At 46.2% G+C, this 20,198-nt stretch overlaps 1 protein-coding gene across 3 annotated transcripts in view; it reads left to right on the top strand.

Annotated features, from left to right (window-relative positions):
- The window catches only part of FZD3 (frizzled class receptor 3), a gene marked incomplete at both ends in the record, with an annotated part of 39,391 nt that extends 20,245 nt beyond the window's left edge, over positions 1-19,146 (top strand). The window contains 5 exons of one of the 3 annotated variants that reach the window (XM_082302671.1): positions 95-291; positions 1,335-2,352; positions 16,940-17,088; positions 17,915-18,148; positions 18,933-19,146. In XM_082302671.1, the coding sequence (XP_082158797.1) occupies positions 95-291; positions 1,335-2,352; positions 16,940-17,088; positions 17,915-18,148; positions 18,933-19,146 (1,812 nt within the window). The remainder of the gene's footprint in view (positions 1-94; positions 292-1,334; positions 2,353-16,939; positions 17,089-17,914; positions 18,149-18,932) is intronic. The other 2 variants (XM_082302673.1, XM_082302672.1) reach the window with 2 other exon arrangements.
- Positions 19,147-20,198: the final 1,052 nt, after the last annotated feature.

Below are 20,198 nucleotides of genomic sequence, written 5' to 3'. Positions count from 1 at the left end.
AAGAAGGTCGCGGTCACGGCTGCGATGAGACAAAGTGGAGCATTCCACAAATTGCTGCTTGTAGCTGCTGAATTCTCTCCTTTCTCTTTGCCAGCCCTTCCACCCCATGGTGAACCTGGAATGCTCCCGGGATTTCCGGCCCTTCCTGTGTGCCCTGTACGCGCCGGTGTGCATGGAGTACGGGCGGGTGACGCTGCCCTGCCGCCGCCTGTGCCAGCGAGCCCACAGCGAGTGCTCCAAGCTCATGGAGATGTTTGGGGTCTCCTGGCCGGAGGATATGGAGTGCACCAGGTGAGAAAATCCCTTTTTTTTTTTTTTTTTTTTTTCCCCAGGATAAAATTTTATTCCGATCCAGGATGTTTTATGGTTCGTAAAAAACCAGGTGTTTTAAATGTTTTCCATCACAAGTGGCCATGTTTTCCTTCCCTTTTTCCAGCAGCCTGTTTCCTGAGGTGGGAAGTGAGTTCCTATTTCTGCCCAAGAGATCAGCTGAAACTTGGCTGGGTTTGATGAGGATGAAATCTCAAAGCTGTTTGCAGAGCATCTACCCCTTGCTGAGCTGCAAACAGCCGTGTTCAGCTTTACATTGCACCAATAACTTTATGGAAAAACGACCCGATGGTGTTCCAAGCTGTTTGAGGCAGAATACACGTGAAATTAAAAACAATACCCTCATGCCTTGTTGTTTTCTGTAAGTGACTCCAGCAGCTAATGAAACTGAGGAGCACAAACAGGAAGAAATCGTTTACTGTTGGATTGGAGAGAATGGAAAACAATTAAAATTATTTTAGTTAAGTAAGTCATAAGAGGATAAAATAAGAGGACGTTTCTAGGTAAATGGGATTCCTCCAGTGTCTCCTTCAAAACTCCAGCGGTCCTTGCCTCGAGTCAGAGCTTTGACTACACAAATATCTTCGTCATAATTCCATTTATTAACGCTGGTGGCAGTGCTAGTTGGAATTTTGGTGTCACCACCTCACTGCCCTGTCTGACGGCAGCGAGTGCAGTTGATTAGGAAAGGCTTTAAAATGTTCTATAAAATCATGCTGCCACGGGCCTAAGTTCACAGACTTCCTGGGATGGATCTTCCATCCTCACCTTCATTCCTAAAGCCCCAATGGGCTCCTGGTCTGTTTCATTTTTGAACTTATTTTGTAGTTTCAACACTGCTCTGTGGGATGAGTTTGTGTCTAAACAGTGCAGAATTTAATGGATTCCCTGTATTTTGGATTGTCTGGTTTTGCTCCCGTTGGTTTGCCTGAAGTCAGACCTAGAGATGAAGTTACCAGCCCTTGTAAAGTACGAGTATATTTCTTGTAAATGCCTCTTTTTAGGTTCCCAGATTGTGACGAGCCCTATCCTCGCCTGGTTGACCTCAACTTGGCCGGCGAGCCCACGGAGGAGGCCCCGATGGCCGTCCAGAGGGATTACGGCTTTTGGTGTCCTCGGGAGCTGAAAATCGACCCAGACCTGGGTTACTCCTTCCTGAGGGTCCGGGACTGCTCCCCTCCTTGCCCCAACATGTACTTCCGTCGGGAGGAGCTGTCCTTCGCCCGCTACTTCATCGGCGTCATCTCCATCGTCTGCCTCTCGGCCACCTTGTTCACCTTTCTGACCTTCCTCATCGACGTCACCAGGTTCCGCTACCCGGAGAGGCCGATCATCTTCTACGCCGTGTGCTACATGATGGTGTCCCTGATCTTCTTCATCGGCTTCCTGCTGGAGGACCGGGTGGCCTGCAACGCCTCCAGCCCCTCCCAGTACAAGGCCTCCACAGTGACGCAGGGCTCCCACAACAAGGCCTGCACCATGCTCTTCATGGTGCTCTACTTCTTCACCATGGCTGGCAGCGTCTGGTGGGTCATCCTCACCATCACCTGGTTCCTGGCGGCCGTGCCCAAGTGGGGCAGCGAGGCCATCGAGAAGAAGGCCCTGCTATTCCACGCCAGCGCCTGGGGCATCCCGGGCACCCTCACCATCATCCTCTTGGCCATGAACAAAATCGAAGGCGACAACATCAGCGGCGTGTGCTTCGTCGGCCTCTACGACGTGGACGCGCTGCGATACTTCGTGCTGGCCCCTCTCTGCCTCTACGTGGTGGTGGGAGTCTCCCTCCTCCTGGCCGGGATTATCTCCCTCAACCGCGTTCGCATCGAGATCCCGCTGGAGAAGGAGAACCAGGACAAGCTGGTGAAGTTCATGATCCGCATCGGCGTGTTCAGCGTGCTGTACCTCGTGCCCCTGCTGGTGGTGATCGGCTGCTATTTCTACGAGCAGGCGTATCGGGGCGTGTGGGAGACCACGTGGATCCAGGAGCGCTGCCGGGAGTATCACATCCCCTGTCCCTACCAGGTGAGGAACCCCGGGGGCATGTGGGAAGAGTTACTCATCCTCCCTAACTCAAAGTGCTTTTATAGGAATTTTTTAATTCCTGTAAAAAAAGTTCTTGCCATACTCAAATTATTGGGATAATGCCCTAGGCTGGGTGTTGCTGGGAAATCAGAGGCTCCCATCAGCTGCCTGGTGGTTTTTTGTGGAGTTTCTGGGCTGTGTGGCACCTCCACGGGATATAAAGATGTTATTTTAAACCAGCCTCTAGACTGGGCCTTGACGAGTTTGTTTTTGGCCTTTGGAAGTTTTGCTGGGGAGGAATTCTGGCATTTAAACTCAGTTGTCATCAGGCTGCTTTTTCTAGTTCTCGTCATTTGTCTGTAGCAGTTTTGGGGCTTCGATGGCCTGGAGGTTTTGTGCTCATTTTGTGCCAGGAACATCTGTATAAAATCCTTCTTGAAGTGTCTTCTGAAGAAAACCAGAGCTTGCAGCTCATCAGCTTTGGGGTTTTTTTCAAGAAATCAAGAGTTATCTGCTCAGTTTAATTGAGTTATCACAGAACAGAAGCCTCCAAGAGCCCTAAGATCAAACTCTCCACTGGTTTATTCAGATGCAGTTGAAAAGAAAGTATTGCAGGGATTAATTGCCTACTTTGGAGCCAAAAGGGCAGATTGTTTTTGGAATGACATTCCTTAGATATTTTCTGCAACTTATTTTAAAGGAACTTTATTTCCAGAAGGTTTTACAGCAAACCTTTATTATACAGCTGCATGCAGAGGGGTATTTAAAAATTAGCATTTTGGCTTTGAAGCCGTTAAAACACCAGCTGAATCATCAAAGCTCACATTTTAAGGCAATGAAATATCACTTAAAGGTTTGGCTTAGGCTTGATAATAATCCTTTTATTACCTTTTAACCCTTTCTGGTGTTTTTCTCCATCAGGTTTTATTAGGGTGGGACTCTTCCCTCCCATCCAGTGCGGGAGCATTTTTATGGCAGGAAATCTCTGGCAGTGGGTGTGTGCAGTTCCATTGGCTTGATTGAGTCTTCACTGCTGCAGGTTTTAATCTGTTCAAACTGGCTGATGCTTAAAAACAAAGGAAAAGAACTCCCAAAAACCAGGGACATGTGGCTTTCTCTTGATTAATTCCCAGCACCCACCGTGTGCCAATCTGAATTTTGTTTGGTAAGGATCTATAAAATCAAGAGGGTTTTGCCTCCCAAAAATTTTGAGCAAGAACTTGTTTTAAACCTCAAAAGTGAGGGCTGGAAGAATGAAAACATGTAGGGAAATGCTCCTGAAATCCCTGGCAAACCGTTGCCATAATGGCCCAGCGGGAGTCAAAAGAACAATAATGGTTTCATTCACATCAAATTGGGTTGAAGGACCTGCAGACCTCAGGGAGTATTAGAAGGGGGTTTTCTTTCTCTTTTAACCCATCCATTTATATTTTTTTCCCCCTCAAACTAAACATGCTTCCCTTATTAAACAATCCAGATTTATAACTGAAACAGATTCCCAAAGCTGTGGGGAAAATGATTTTATCCTTAGCTCATGCTCGTGAAATATATCCTTAAATTAGGGGGAAATGTGGAGTTTTGTGGGAAATATCCCTCCGTGGCGAAATAAGAGCATATTTTTACAAACTTTAATGTTACTTAATTAACTTCCAATGTTTCTGAGAGCTCTAAATGGAGAGCTGGAGTCGATCCCACAGTGGATAAAAGGTTTATGTGTGAAGCTTCCCCCCCGGGGTTGTGGATTTTGGGAGCTTTTGCCCAACACCGGCAAATCCGAGGTTAAAAATCCATGAGTCCATCGGAGCGTGACATCATCCTTGCCATCGGAGATGATGCCACAGAAACTCCTTCTGGAAAATTCCTGGTGAGGGGGGTGGGAATATGCAGCTGCTCCTGCGGGAGGGACCGCGGGGTCAGTGCTGAGCCGTGGATTCTCCTGCCTGCTCCAGAACCAGGCTGGGGCACGGATAAAAACCAGCCACTGTGTTTATTTGGCTGCCTAGAATGAGAAATGGCCCCAAAATTAGAAATATTCCCAAGTGGAGGAGGCCACAAGATGTTTTTATGCTCCCACTGTGATTTCTGGCTACCTGGATGTTTCCTGGCTTGACCTGGATATGGATTCTCCTGGTTATTTGGCAAATCTGGGAGGCATCCGTTGCTTTCCTTGTGAAATCAAACCTTCTTTGCCACAAGGACAGGGAATGAATGTCCCAATATTCCCTCTGCTCATGGAGTAAGTGCAGGGCCAGAAGGAGCTCATGGCACCCTGTCCTGCCCTCGGTGTCCTCCGTGCTCCGAGGTCCGGGAGAGAATAGGAAAGAGGGAAAGAGTCTGTAGAAGCTGGGAGCAGCTTTCTCCCCGTGGCACATCCATCTCCTCCATTTTCTGGAAGTCAGGGAGTGACTTCAATCATAAAATCATTTGGGTGGGAAGGGACCTGAGAGCTCATCCAGTGCCACCCCCTGCCATGGGCAGGGACACCTTCCACTATCCGAGGTTGCTCCAAGCCCCATCCAGCCTGGCCTTTCAGTGGGAATAAGGACAAATTGATGAAAGTGTCACCACAGATAATTCTTGTTCCTGCTGCCAGGGCTCTGCAGTGACTGCACTGGTCTGATCTTTCCAGTCAGTGCAACTTCTCTGTGAAATCCCTGCTCACACTGGCCTGAAACTGTCCTGACCCATCCACCTCTCATTTTATCAAGCTTGGAATATTTTTCTTTTTCTGGAGGGCGAAACGGTGCCTTTGGAATCTGCTTTCAGCATAGGAATATTCAAACAAGGAGCTGAATTTTGTGTTGGAATCCTACTTTTCACTCATTGCCTTAAAAAAGGAGTTAACCCAATGTCACTTCATCGTTCACAGGGCAGAGCCTCGGGACAGGCCAACAATTTCACCATTCCGGATAAATTCTTGGTGTTGGCTTGGTTTGTTAATCCTGCCCCGATGTTCAGCTCTCAGAGTTCGTCTCTTTCCTCTCTCATTTGCAGTTTCTTCCCAGATTTTGGTGGAATGTGTCATCCTGTGGGAATCAGATCAAGTGCAGGTGCACTGGGATAAAGTTTTGGGCAGTCACTCTGCAGAAGCACAGAATGGCTCAGGTTGAAGGGGAGGGTCAGGTTGGATTTTAGGGAAAGGTTCTTCCCACAAAGGGTTTTGGGGCACTGGAGCAGCTCCCCAGAGAATGGTGACATTCCCAAAGCTGCCAGAGCTCCAGGAGCATTTGGACAGCGCTCCCAGGGATTGTTGGGGTGTCTGTGCAGGGCAGGGCTTGGAATCCATGTTCCTGGTGGGTCCAGCTCTGGATATTCCATGATTTTGTGACCTGCAGACACATTTACTCCAACCCCTGCTCGAGCAGGGTCAGCCCAGGTCTGTGTCCAGTCAGGTTTTGAGTTCCTGTTGCCATAAAAGCTGTGATTCCCTTTCCATCCGACCTCAGAATTAAAAGGAAAAGCAGGGGGAAAGGAGAGAAAAACCCTTTAAAGTTCATTTAGCTGCTGTTCCACATCCTTGTCCTGCACGGTGGTTTATTCCTTACAAGGAGAGTGTCGGAGTTTTATTCCTCTTGGAATTACAAGGAGAATCAAAACTGGGCCACAGTGACCTGCCCCAGCCTGGGAAAATAGGTCTCAAAAGTGGGATGAGTTTGGCTAAGAAGTGAAATAGACACTCAGTAAAGTCTGTCCCCAAAGCTGGTTGTAATGCACATTTCTCTTATGAAAAGCAGGAGTTCAAAAATCAAGAAAAATCTGATTTCCTGCAGAGCAAATCAAGTTTTAAGATTAATTTATCTCAAATCCAAACCTAAACACACTCCACAGTTTCCACAGAGGCTTCAAGGCCAGACTCAGCACTGGGCTTCTGGGAGAGGCTTCAAATTTAGATACTAGAGAGGAAAAAAAAAGGAAAATAAACCATTTCAAAGACATTTGGTGCTGCAGTGGGAGTCCTTGAGAAGAGGAACGGAGCAGTAGGAATTAATTATCTTTGTTTGTGATCTGATATTCAGCTTTTCCCCACACAGGGATTTAAAGGCCTCCATGCTGCCTTGCTCAGAGCAAAGGTGCTGCTCCTGTTTTCTCTTTTCCATGGTTTTTAGGGAAGGGAGCTTAAATCCCATCCCATCCCATCCCTGCCTGGCCTGGGAAACACTTCCATGGGTGGGGCATGAATTGTGCCTGACTTAATCCATGGTCTCTTTCAAGAGGTCACATTTGCTCTTCCTGGGTATTTTTATTTTAGGATTTTTGCTGCAACATTCTGGGGACAATTTTTGGGGAAAATTGGGGGGGTGTTTTTGCAGTCAGTCCCCTTCAAAAATCAGAATAAGCCTCAACACCTTTTAAATTCATTTTCTGCATCCTGAATGTTCATCCAGCCTTGGTAGAATCTTCATAATCATTCCAGAAAGAAAATGAGGGAAGAGGTTTTTTGCTCATTTTTTGAGAATTGACATAAAAAAGCACCTAGATGGCTTTTCCTGGAATTTGGGAATCCCATGGAGAGCTCATTCTGCTTTGCTGCTGATAGAGAGGAGTTTTTTTGCAGCACAACTCTTCCAAAAGTAATTTTCACCGAGTTCTTTGAAGCAGTTCCTGTGCTTATCTCTGAATCTTTTCTGTTTTCCTTCTGATCTTCACTTTAAAAACATTCAAACTGCCTTGATGATTTGAAGAACTTAATTATTCCGAGCTGTAAGATGATGTAATGGTGAATATCATCTTTATCAGCAGCAAAAACAGACAATCCCATTTTTTTCCCATTTTTTCCCCCATTTTTTTTTTCCTCTCCACTGTTTCTTTCCAAGTGGAGCCCCCAGCCTTGAGTGGGATGAAGTTAAATGGGATTTTACTGGAGTTTCACCCACTCACTCCCATCCCTGGCTGGTGTGGCACAAAGAGAATAAAAAGCACACACTTGCCAATTTTTTCCTGTTAATACTGAAATTTTAACACTATAGAGATCATTTTAATGCATTACCTGACAACATTGGACAAATGTGTTTTAAAATTACGATTAAAATCCTAATAGGATTCAAATCCTGTCACCTGCTGGGGATTTTGGCTCAAGAATTCAGCACTTTTCTTGTCTCCCATTTTCACAAATGAACTTTTTGGAGCTAATAATGGTTAATTTTTTTATTTTACTGTACATTTTCAAGATCCTTTTAGATGTGGCATCCCTGCCCATGGCTTGGAGCAACCTGGGATGGTGGGAGGTGTCCCTGGCCATGGCAGGGGGTAGAATGGGATGAGCTTTAAGTCCTTTCCAACCCAAATCATTCTGTGACTGTGTCCCAAAATTAACGCTGTGTGCCAAAAATCTCTTCATTCCAGGCTCTTCTGAAGCCTGGAACATCTCTAAATTGCTTTGTTTTGCTGCTTTTTTTAAAAGCTGCCCTTGCAACAGAGGCGGGGGCAACATTTCCAAGATTCAAGTCGGGATGGAATTTCTCCATTTTTGTGGAGAAAATTCCATTTTTTTCTCCATTTTTCCCTTCTCCACTCCTCAGGGGTGTTGCCCCTGTGGTTTTTAACCCAGCGTGTCTCAGCTGTTTTGCCATCTGTGGGGCTGCAGAACCGTGCGGGGAGTGCTCGGGGCTGGCTGGAGAAAAGAGGCTTTGTCAGGAAATGGCACTGCTCGTGTGGCACCAGCAGGAAGGGAATAAATATATTTAGGGATGTCTGTAAATCCGGATTTCTCCTCCTCCTTTCTGTTTCCATCAGTTATTGTTTAGAATTCCTCTTAGGAGAGGTAATGGATTTGCTTAAATCTGCCCTGAAGGAGTTGCTTCTTGTTGGATGTAATTATTCCATCCTAAAGAAAAAAAAACCAAAACAAAGGTGGAGATAAACCCAGGTTTTCCATATCAATCAGGAGAGACAGAGAAAATCTGAATTAGGAGCTGGGTTTCCTTCAAAAACAAATGTAACTTAACCCAGAACATTATTGATCACAGTGTTGCAGTATTTCCTGGCAATGATAGAGTTAATTTCTCCTGGTTTGGATGCTTAGGAAAAATAATACATTTAAAGAGCGACAATAATAATTCCAATTATTAAGGAAGATTTTTTCCCACTGACTCTTTAATTGTGATTAAAGCAGCAGCAAAAGCTGAGGGAAGTCGCTCTTTACCCTCAGAACCGAACGTTGCAGCACCTGTGAGAGGAAATCCATCACCCAAAAAACCACATTTATCTTTTCGTTCTAAGAAACGACAGGAAATTGCTTGGGGCTTGCATTTGGAAATCTATTTTTACCTGTGGTTCGTTTATTTATTTTTGCCTTTTTAATAGTGCTTCTGAAGTCATTATGTATAATCTGAATTCTTTTAGAATATCTGTTGTGCTCCAAAATGAACGAGACCGGGGTCTATTTGTCATTTTCACCAGTATGAAACAAAACTGATCAGTATCAAATGCTGATAAGAAATATCCAAACTGATAAGAAATACCAAAACTGATGAGCTGTGTCCAAATCAGGGTCATGCTTTGGCCACCTTATATTCCCCCTTGTGTTTGAATTTTGGGAATTGTCTTGTTTTGCATTATTTCCTAGGTTTGCATTATTTTCTAGGTTTAACAACCCAACTTTAATGTAGGAAAATACTTCAATCTCTCCTCCTGAAGCAGTTCTTCAGAGGGAACTGAGAGGAGTTTTAAGTCATTAATAGCTCTTGTTATTGTATTTGAATATATATCAGAGTAGTATTACACTGTGAAATTTTCTCAGTTGATGGAATAACCCTGACACCAAATTATTTTTCAAAGAGTCAGTTAAACTGATTTTTTCAAAAATCAAATTATTATTATTATTATTATTATTATTATTATTCCACTCACACTATGACTTGAAAACGAAGGGCTGTAGCCTAATGCACACAGAATTTCTGTCTGTGGAGAATAAAAACTATATTATAAATATTATGTTGGCTAAAACACCTTTTGTTTCACTCCTAAATTCTGCACTTTGCTTTGAGCAGTGGCTTGGCCATTATTTGCATCTTTACCAAACCACACTGATGATTTTCTCAGGGCTTTATCTCCAGGGATTTCACAGTTTTTTATTGCCAAGCATCTTCATCCGAGGAGTGGGAGTTCCTTTTTGGGGATACACTCACAACGAGCTCCCTAAATTCTGTCCTGGAAGAATTAAATCGATGCAGGGAAGAATATCTGCTGCCAAACAGGTCTTGAGGCTGCAAAGATTTTAATCCAAGTATTTTTCTAGCAGCAGGGTGGACAGAAATCAGATTTGCCTTGTGAGAGGCCACTCTGCCATGTTGGTTGTCCAGGCTGCTTTCCCAGTGGATTTTTAGATTCCAGCGTGGTCCCCTGAGTGTGGACCTGGGATAACCCCTGGTGAAACCAGTGCAGGTTTTCCCTGAATTAATTTCACCCCCATAAATTCCTTTCCCTTTATAGACTGGAGGAACTCAAGAGAAATTCTTCTAAACCAGAATTCATTGCCTTTGAATTGTTCTGTAGAGGCACTTTGTTTAGGGATGTATTTTTTTTGGCACTTGCACAGTTAAAATTCTTGGGGGAAAGGTGTATTTTAGATGAGTTTGGTGTGGTGAGGTGGATCTGGGCTATCACTTAACTTCTGAGGTGGGTAAGTTTCCCCCAGAACAGCTGTTCCCCGTGAAGATGGTGATTTTATAAGCTTTTATTGCAGTGTCTTCTTTATTTATTTTTAGCTTTGTTACTTCCCCAAGTCTTGCAGAGTAGCCAGAATGGTGTCATGGTTTGATAAAAGCCAAACAAGCAATATTTTAATAATAACTTACTTTACAGTGACAAATCCTACTACATTTGACTGGAAAACAAATTGTGAGTGTAATCCTGAGTCTCAGAGCAACGACAGTGATGGAAATGCTTATGGCAGCGAGGCTGTTAGATCAGATTCCCTTTGGTCTTTCCTCCCACTTTCCCTGTTTTCAACAAAAGGATGGGTTAATTTGAATTTCATTGCTTTTTATCCTCAGGGAAATATCAAATGATCAGCGTTCTTGCCCCAGAGGAGGGGGACAGGTGTTGTGTTTGGGCTTTTCCCCCCCACACACGGCGAGCTCATTAATTTGTGGTTTCACACGTTTTAGTGGGAAGAGGCCACTGGTCTGTGTCAGGAAAAAGCAGCTGTGATTGATCATTCGGGGGCAGGAGGGGAAAATATTCAGGAATTAGTTATATAAGCATTTAAATGAGCAGTGTGCCTACAGAGCAGCGTTGGTTTTCCCTGGAGAAATGTGGAAATTGATGTTTTTAACCTCCTTTCTGAACACCTGCCCGCCACGTGTTGCGGGAGGGAAGCGATGCCTCCGAACCAGTGCGTTCGCTGAGGATTCTTGGATTCACTGAGGGAAAAACTTTTCTGTTGGATGCTCTGCAGCAGCCCAGCAGATGGGAGGGGGAAAATGGGCTGCAGAAATGCCTCTGTTACAGCCGTGATCTTTGTATCTGACAGAACTTGCTGGGTGAGGCCTCCGTGCTCGTGGGATGTGTCTGAGCAGCTCCGAGTGCGGCGCGGAGCCCACAGGCCAAATCTGCATCTCCTTGCCTCTTTTCTTCCTTGTCAGCTCGGTGCCTCTGAGAGCCTGGATCTACAGGGAAATCCTTCCCTGTGAGGGTGGAGAAGGGCTGGGCTGTAATTCCCAGAGAAGCTGTGGCTGCCCCATCCCTGGAAGTGTCCAAGGCCAGGCTGGAGCAACCTGGGATCGTGGGAGGTGTCAGGGTTGGAACTGGATGGACTTTCAGGTCCTTTTCAACCCAGACCATTCAGAGAGTCCATGAAATTGCCAAGGTCTTGTGTTCCTGGAGTGCACAAACCCCTCTTACATCCCCAGGAAAGCTATCAGGTCTGAAGGAAAACGGAGAATCACCACCAGAATTCTCTTCCCTCTGGGAAAGGTTCTCCTGTCTGAGGACACGGCCCCAGGGCCTTCCACTCCCTTGTGTCCCTGACACTCTGCCCTCATGGAAAAGCAGCTCCTGGTGTTCAGAACAAGCAGGTTTTTATCTAGAAGGAAGGACATTATCCTGGTTTTTAAGGCCCAGAGGAGATCTGTCTCCGGATTTGAGCTCTCCAGTGTGAAGGGGGAATTTTGAAAGCCTTTGGTCCAGGATTATGAGGGGAATGTTGAGGTTCACAGATTTAAGAAGGGTCTGGCCATGGTGCCAAGTAGGAAACAGAAGAAATGACAGAATTCAATTCCTTAGTAGCTGTTCCCAGTTATTGTTTCAGCTGGTAACAGGAATGTAGACTCTAGAATTGGATTTAGGAGGGGTTTTTTCCCTCACTGTGGAATTCACTCTCTGATACTGAGGGATTACCCTTTTGATGGCATTGCTGCGTCTCCACCTCTGATAAAAAAATGTGATAATTGTTATTTCATAGCTGAAACGCTGCTCAGCCTCTATTTTTAGATGCACGTTGGGAATTTTATTGGTGTCTCACAACTCGGAGTTCTCGCTGAACAGAACTGAAAGGTGAAGTCAGTGCTCCTGCAGGGCTGATTGCAGGGGAATTGCTGTTGGGTGGGATCTGTGGTTAATGCTGCAGTCCCAAACTGGGCTGCTGAGGTTGCTGGAGGGTGTTTTAGGGTCAAGTCCCCCCTCAGACCCCTCCTCTGAAAGCAGAATATCTAAACCTCCATTGGTGAGTAAATCATTGGAGGGGGGATGAGGAAATCCCACATTTCTACAGCATAACAGAGGGGTATGTGGCATTTTCCCTAATAAAAATTAATTGTAGTACTTCAATAAAGTGCTGCAGCCCAAAAATGCAGCAATGCCTTCAGCACACCTTGCTAAAATACCCTTAAATCTTTAATTGCAGCTTCAGTACCACATATTTATCGGCACAAGCAAGAACAGACTGAACTTCTTAATAAAATGGTTTGGGTTGGAAGGGACCTGAAGGATCATCTCATTCCAGGGATACCTTAGGCTGCCTGTGCTGCTGAGAAGGTGCTTTTTGTATTGGAGTCGTTTCTCCTGAGTGAATTCCGACATGAAAACTGCCAGCAGTGCTTTGCCTGCATTGTGTTTCTAGAAAAGAAGAGGAAAATCAGTGATTTTTCCCTCCCATGGCAGGGGATTGGAATGAGATGAGCTTTAAGGGCCCTTACAACCCAAACCGTTCTGTGAGTGCTGTAAATTCTACGATTTCTGCTCCTTGTTATTACAGTATCTGTTACATGGCATTGTGTGGAGCTCAGCACGAGTCAGCAGCTCGGAAGGGTTTTGTAGAAAAGTGAGAGATGAAAATACATTTTAAATCCTCCTGAACTGCATTTCAGTCCCTTTTCCTCCTTGCAGTAGCTCAGCTTTCAGGGAGGTTTTTTCAATAAACTGCAGTAGTTTATTCAGGTATCCCAGAGGGAAACAGAGCCAGGTAGTGCTCAAAGAAATTTTCATTTAAACCCAAAGATATTTCCTTATAACCTGAATGTTTAAAAGCACAGATGGAAAGTGCATCAAGTGACTTTGTTCCATAAACTCGGACATCTCAGAGTGTCTCATTTATTGATTATTCCCTCCCTTATTAAGCATCATCTCCTCTCTCCAAGAAGATAAATTGAAACCAGGGATCCTGTCCAATTTTCACTGTCATTCTCAAAAGTGGTTCCCACAGGAATCTGGGATTTCATGAAGCTTTTGTGTCTCCTCTTTTAGTCCTTCAACTGCAACAACTTGAAGACATTAAGAAGCTGATTATTTATAGTGTGGTCAATGTCACAGCAGCAGAGTTTTGTCTGAGTACTCCCCCAGAAAATTACTGAGGTCTCATGTTGAAATTGGATCCTTCTGGAAAAGATTGGATTGTGCACAATGAATTTATTGGGAGAAGGGAGAGCAGGTGATGGAATTGCTGCCGTCGTTGTTTCAGCTGCTCCACGCTTCCCTCAGCAGTCCTGGGTACCTGGATTTTCCCAGGAGACACAAACAGGGATGGGAAGGCTGAGCTTTAAAAGCTGAGGGGGTATAAAAATGGGGTTAAAATAGCAAAAGTGCTGCTGGAACCGTTGAACATTACATTCCCTGTCGGGGGGAGGGGTTACCATAAATAAGGACCCAGAGCAGATCGTGTTCACAGGTGCTTTTGGAAAATATTTTGCATTTTGGTTGAGTTGATGTGTGGAGTTTGGATATTCCCATTGAATTCAGGATTTCATGTGTTGTGGATAAATCCAACCCCGTCCAAGTCTGCACTACTTCACTGGTTTGTGTTTGTGACTCTTCCTAAACAGCTGGGCAGTAAAAAAGTCTAAGTTTTGATGGTGAACATGAGTGAGTTTTTGCCTTATTTTGCTGTTTTTGAAACTGTCCAACCTGGTCACTGTCCCAGTGTTTTGGGGTTGGAGGTACCCCAGTGCTCTGGAGAAGGGGCAGGAACCTTTGGGCTCAAACACCTGGTTTTTAGTTCAGTAAACCTTGAAAAGTCATTTCCAGTTTTATTTTCGTGCTGTTAATTATTATAAATGTTGTTAATTATTATAAATATATCATATCTGCAGATGAATATTGTTTCAAGCAGGTGCAGTCACTCAGTATTAATGTGAGTTTAATGGGTGTTGCTCCCTGAATTGGCTGCTCGGTGCAAAGAGGCTTAATTTGGAGAAAAGTGTCTAATGATGTTTAATAACTGGCTTTGTCAAAGACCAGGATGTGCTTCCTTTCACCTGAAAGATTTGTTGAATGTATTTATTTCAATTTTTTGGCCTGGAATTATTTATAGCACTCAGCATGTATGTGTTGAGCCAGAAGTTTTGCTGTTGAGTGATTTACTGTAATACCGTGGTGGAAGTGAGCAACTGAGAGCTGTAGCACTAGAACTGGTGGTTTTTTCTTGATGAAAAATTCAAAATTAAATTCCCTTCAGGCCAGAAGTTCTGCCAGGGGAGACTTGGCCCCGTGGACAGACATTAAATGTAAATATAAATAATTAAATACATAAAAATGCACCTGAACGTCAGCTTCATTAAGAAATGATGAATTTCACCACTTACTCCACTTAATGCCAAACGAGCTCATGATGAAATAATTAAGGTGGATTTTTGAGAGCTTCGTTTTGTTGGGTAATTTTTTATTGGGTAATTGTTCCTATTTTTGATTCCTGGGTGGAAATCTCCCAGGTTGGCTACAAAACCACCTCAGACCTGTTCTGTTAAATGCCGTGGGAAGGTCCACAGTGGTGTCCAAGACCCTTCAGCGTTTCCTGGGGCAGACATGGATGGGGAACTCTTAAGGAACATAATTATGTTCTCCTGATTATGCTCATTACACTTCTGCACTTTCATTTTCCATCTCCAACAGTGACAGCACTAAAAGATGTGCAATAACACAAAGTATTAAACCAGGGATTGCTGGGTTTGTGCTGCTCCAGTGGAAGCTGTGCTGCCCCTCAGCAGTAACTGGAATGTGGTTACGGGGTGGGAACCTATTTCTGGTGAATCCTCCTGACACAGGACATGTTTTGACTTTGAATTTTCAATCTGGGGGGAAAAACTGGTTCTTGGTGTTGTTTTAGGAGGTTTTATCTGTGTTTCTACATTATTACAGGCTCGTAGGAGCAGAGGGGAGCTCTGACTGTCACTGTCAACCTCTGAGGTCACAGACTGGTGACACTCAGAACATGCCCGTCCCCACAACTCATGTCTGAAGCTACTCCAAAATCCCACTTTCCTAAGGATGGAATTTCCTTCATGGCTGCAGCAGCCATATTTCTGTTCTGTTGAACAGATCAAACACCTCCAAGTAGTTTTTTCCCCACATTTCAGTGTTTATTCTTTTTCTCACACCTTCGAGTCCCTCTAGGCCAGAAGAGCTTCTTGCAAGGGGGGCTGGTTGTTCCCTGTCCTCCTGCCGGCCCTGCTCCACATCCCTGTGAATTCCCAGAGGATTCCAGTCTCACCCTCACCTCAGGAAGCGCCAGGCCCTGTCTCAAATGGCTCCTTGGACGTTTCCTCGTGCTCTAGGCGGGCTGGTCAGTCACTTCCTTAGGCGTGGTGGTTTTTCCAGCTGTGTCACCACCTGTCCCAAAGCTGCTGCTGCAGGTGACTCCCTGTTGGGAAGATTTCATGGGCATCTCCCCACAATTAAACAGCCCCAGACCTTCCTGCCACGCCGATCCTTGAGCCATCTGCGGGTCTTTCTTATCCCGTTGTGCACCAGCTTTATTTCTCTTGGCATCGGGATAAATCTGCTGCTTGTCATCCGTGTTCCCTCTTGTTCACAGACCTCGTCCCCATGGGTAATAAGAATTTTCAAGGTGTTAGAAAATTTCAAGGGGTTTGGAGATCTCCCTCAGCTGTGACAAAAAGCAGGGAATCTCTTGCTGTAGGCCAGGTAATTTAGTGGCCAGTGGGTGTTTGAGATCACAGAATCACAGAATGGTTTGGGAAGGGACTTCAAAGATCATCCAGTTCCAACCCCAACACCTTCCACTAGCCCAGGCTGCTCCAAGCCTCATCCAGCCTGGCCTTGGACACTCCCAGGGATCCAGGGGCAGCCACAGCTTCTTTGGGAATTCCATCCCAGCCCCTCCCCACCCTCTCAGCCAGGAATTCCTTCCCAGTACCCCATCTATCCCTGCCCTCTGACAGTGGGGACCCATTCCCTGTGTCCCGTCATTCCAGGCCCTGGTAAATGGCCTCTCTCCATCTTTCTTGTGGGCTCCCCTCAGGTCCTGGAAGGCCACAGTTAGGTCACCCCAAAACTTCTCTTTTCTGGACTGAACACTCCCAGTTCTCTCAGTTGCTGGAACTGTTGGAATTCCACGGTCACAGTGCAAATGCCAGCGTCACCCAAATGCTTACAGAGGAATTCACACCACCATGAGTTTGTTCCTTCCCTCCACAGCTTGGTGGCATCTTTCAGGCTTGCTCTGGAAGGTCTCTGTCCTTGAAGGGTCAGGTTTTGAGCCGGGTTATCGATTCCAGAAAGCCCCTGGGTCTCTGTTCGTTTTGCAGCTACCCTACAGACCTTCCTGAAAAGAACATCCTTGTGTCTTCTTTTCCAAACAAACCCTTTGTGTATAAAAATGTTTGGGAAAATAGACCTTGTGAGCATTTTCAAGTTCAGCTGATCTCCCTGAAGAGAGAAAGTTTTGCTGGGTTGACAAGAACCTGGCAGTTGTACCTGGCCAGTGCCTTGAATTCCAGAGGGAGGGAGACAGGGAAACCCTCCAAGGAATACAGGATCAGTGTTGACCATCCATGAAGCGTTTCACTGGCATTTTTCCCAGGAGCAGCCACAGCACCTGGTCCTATCTAGGTTAATCCCATCAAAGAAACGACTCTTCATGATTTGCAGACTAGAAAATATTTCACAATTATTCAGGGCACGGAGAAAAGAGCAGAAGTACAAATAAAGGCCGGGACCTCACAGCGGTTGAGCCTTTTGTCCGAGCCAGCACTGGGCTGTGCAGCGCTCTCGGTCATGCTCCGTGGAGCCAGGGAACAAAGGAATCCTGACGATGTTTGCTTTGGCTCGAGGCAGGGAGGGATGACTTAAATGTGTCCATAAATGAGTGGTGAGCTACGATGAATCTTCCTTTTCTCTTTTTCTCTCTCCCCAGGTCACTCAGATGAGCCGTCCAGATCTGATTCTGTTCCTCATGAAGTATCTCATGGCCTTGGTCGTTGGGATCCCCTCGGTGTTCTGGGTTGGAAGCAAGAAGACCTGTTTTGAGTGGGCCAGCTTCTTCCACGGGCGCAGGAAAAAAGAGTGCGTACGGATATGTTACGGATAAACTTCCCTTGCAGTCCTGGAAGGGTGTTTGGGTTGGTTTTTCATGGAGGCAAAGGCAGGAATGGATGGAAAAGTCACCAGAATGGAGCAAGGAAGGACAAGGCAGGCAACAGCTCAAAAATTGCTCATTTCTCCCTAATTATTCTTCGGTCCTAGAATCAAATCTACATTTGTCTGTCTTCAAAATATTTTTAACAAGAATTGTCAAGTGAACACTGCAACTATGCTGCCTCTTACTGAGAGGTGGAATTAAAACTTTTTATTTATAAATGTGCATCTAGCCAACTGAACCAGACCTTTGAATTGAGATGAAATGCAGGTTCTTCTCACCGTGGCTGCAGTTGAAAGCCTTTGTCTCTGCTTTTAATCTTCCTTATGCATTAGTGCTGCAGAGCAGTTTGATAAAGTGACAGTAAGAATTTCTTGGAGCTTCTCTAAGGTTGGAATTAATTTAGATTAAGGTTGGAATCAATTTAAAGACCATTTGTGTGATTTTGTGGTAGCCATGGGTGGATACTTTCATAATAAATACTGTCTTAAGGTGTTTTAAAACAGATCCACAACGACAGAAGCCTTTCGGTGACTCCTCCATGACTTTTGGTCCATCCTTCAAGGGTTCAACTCGGGCTAAAATAGCCAAGAGATGCTTCAAAATCAGGCAAATAGGGACATTCTAATGTAAATAATGGTCTTACTTGCCAAGCCATGCTGCTTGTTCTGTTTGTAGAACAGTCACAGTGCTGTGATCGCTTTTCTACCGCAGTAATTAACGTTAATTGCTCCGACCGTTTCTCTTGCTCAGAGTTGTCAACGAGAGCCGCCAAGTGCTGCAGGAGCCGGACTTCGCTCAGTCCCTGCTGAGGGACCCCAACACCCCCATCATCCGAAAGTCCAGGGGCACTTCCACCCAGGGCACCTCCACCCACGCCTCGTCCACCCAGCTGGCCATGATGGATGACCAGAGGAGCAAGGCCGGCAGTGTCCACAGCAAAGTGAGCAGCTACCACGGCAGCCTGCACCGCTCACGGGACGGACGGTACGAGCGTCCTCCAAAAAATCGTGGAATCACGGATGGTTTGGGTGGGAAGGGACCTTAAAGATCATCACATTCCACCTCCCTGGGACACCCTCCACTATCCCAGGTTGCTCCAAGCCCCATCCAACCTGGCCTCAAACAATTCCAGATGTAGGGAGTCCACAAACTCTCCAGGCAAATCTTGTATAGGAGATGGGACAGGCCCCTTCCAGCCGGATGTGTGGCCATAATTATGCTCAAGCTGGATGTTCTAGGGCATCTCCTTTCCCTGTTAGTGTCTGGACTGGAAAGAGAAAAAATACCGTGATGTTTGCAGAGTCTGAGCTGCTTTTTGTGACTTAATTGCACAGCAGGCCTGTGTTCTGCGCTGGTTTTCCTGCACGGCAGCGATCCGTGTTACACCGTGTGGGAAAACAGACCTGCCCCAGTGTCAGCTCGGCGCTTTGGTGGCTGCTTTTGTCCGTGTGTCAGTTGATTCTGTGTCCGTAAATACTCCTGGCCCTGCCGAAGTAAACAGGGGCACAGGCTCCCGCTCTGACTCGAGGTGGAGCTGAGGTTTACAGCGTAATTTATCACCAAGGGTTTCACTCCGCTGATTACCAATTCCAGGCGTAGCGCTGGAGTGAGAACCGAGCGGGACCCATTGTGCGAGGAGCTGAAAGGCTTTGCCTGGGGCTCTACGAGCAGCAATGCTGCTCCTCACAAGAGCGCCGGCATCTATTTACATTCTTTAGCAGCGCGGCGGTAACGCCGGCAGTAATTGCCCTGTGTTTCCCTAAATTAGGTACACTCCCTGCAGCTACAGAGGCGTGGAGGAACGACTACCTCACGGCAGCATGTCGCGACTGACTGATCACTCCAGGCACAGCAGCTCCCACCGGCTGAACGAGCAGTCACGGCACAGCAGCATCAGGGACCTCAGCAGCAACCCAATGACACACATCACGCACGGCACCAGCATGAACCGCGTCATCGAGGAGGATGGCACCAGTGCCTGACGGCGAGGGAGAGCTTGGAGTGCTCGCAGGGCTCGCGGTGCCTTCCTCAGCGAGGTGACACCTCAGTATTATCCTCATCCTCTCGTCAGGTGCTGAATTTGGGCATCAGGAAGCCGGAGTTGGCGTCTCCGTGTGGCAGCCACGCTGTGGGACTTGCCTCGGAGCTGGAGGGTTCAGCTGTCTTGAGTTACTGAGTAAAAAGCTGGTTGTCTCCTCTGAACCTCTCTGTAGGTAATTATTTATTTGATAACTGGTCCTCAGCAGACACAACTACTGAATTTCTTATTCTCCGTGGAAAACAGTCTCCCCCTTCTCTCTCCCTCCTCCCTCTGTCCCTCCTCCCTTGGGCTCCGCATGTCGGGAGGTGCCACCCCCCAAAACTCGGTGTCGGGGTTGTGCTGGGAGTTGTTCTGATGAGACTTAAGGGAACTCTTGATGGTTGAAGGAATCCCTCCGTGCACCTCCCTCGAGGCACCCGATGAGGGGACGCACCCAGCGCTGCCCGAGGGACGTCTGATCGAGCTGGCAGCGTTTGGTCACACGGGAAACACCACAGGGATGAGCATTTTGGAGAAGGAAACTCTTCTGAGGATCATCAGCTCTTCCCAGAGCTGTCCAGGCTCAGTTGTCGGGAGGGTGGGGGGAAGAGAGGGGCAGGGAAGAGTGATTTTTTTATAACTTGTATTGTCCTTGCTTTTTTACAAAAGACTATTTAAATTTTCTACTCGTTTACAATTTCTGTAGGAAGAGATGGGTTTTAAAACCAGTTATCTAGATAATATTCAGCCATTTATTTTTTCGAGTCATGTACAAAAAAAGCTGAGATTGCCTGTTCCTGATCTATTTTAAAAAAAATTATAACAGAAAAGCTGAATTTGTCACCCAAGCAGGAATGTACAGCCCAGCCCGTTCCTTACAGCCAGAGCAGAGCCTGTTCACAAGCCCCAGCACCCGGGTGAAGAAGGCTGAGGCCAGAAGCACCAGAGGAGTTTATTCAAGGATGCCCCACCTTCCTGGTGGTGTCATGGCGGGTTTGGGGAGGATTCTCTGTG

The sequence above is a fragment of the Coloeus monedula genome (assembly GCF_965178545.1).
Source record: "Coloeus monedula genome assembly, chromosome: 2".
NCBI lineage: Eukaryota > Metazoa > Chordata > Aves > Passeriformes > Corvidae > Coloeus > Coloeus monedula.
The sequence above is the reverse complement of the archived record's forward strand: the minus strand, read 5'-3'. Positions and strand labels throughout refer to the sequence as shown.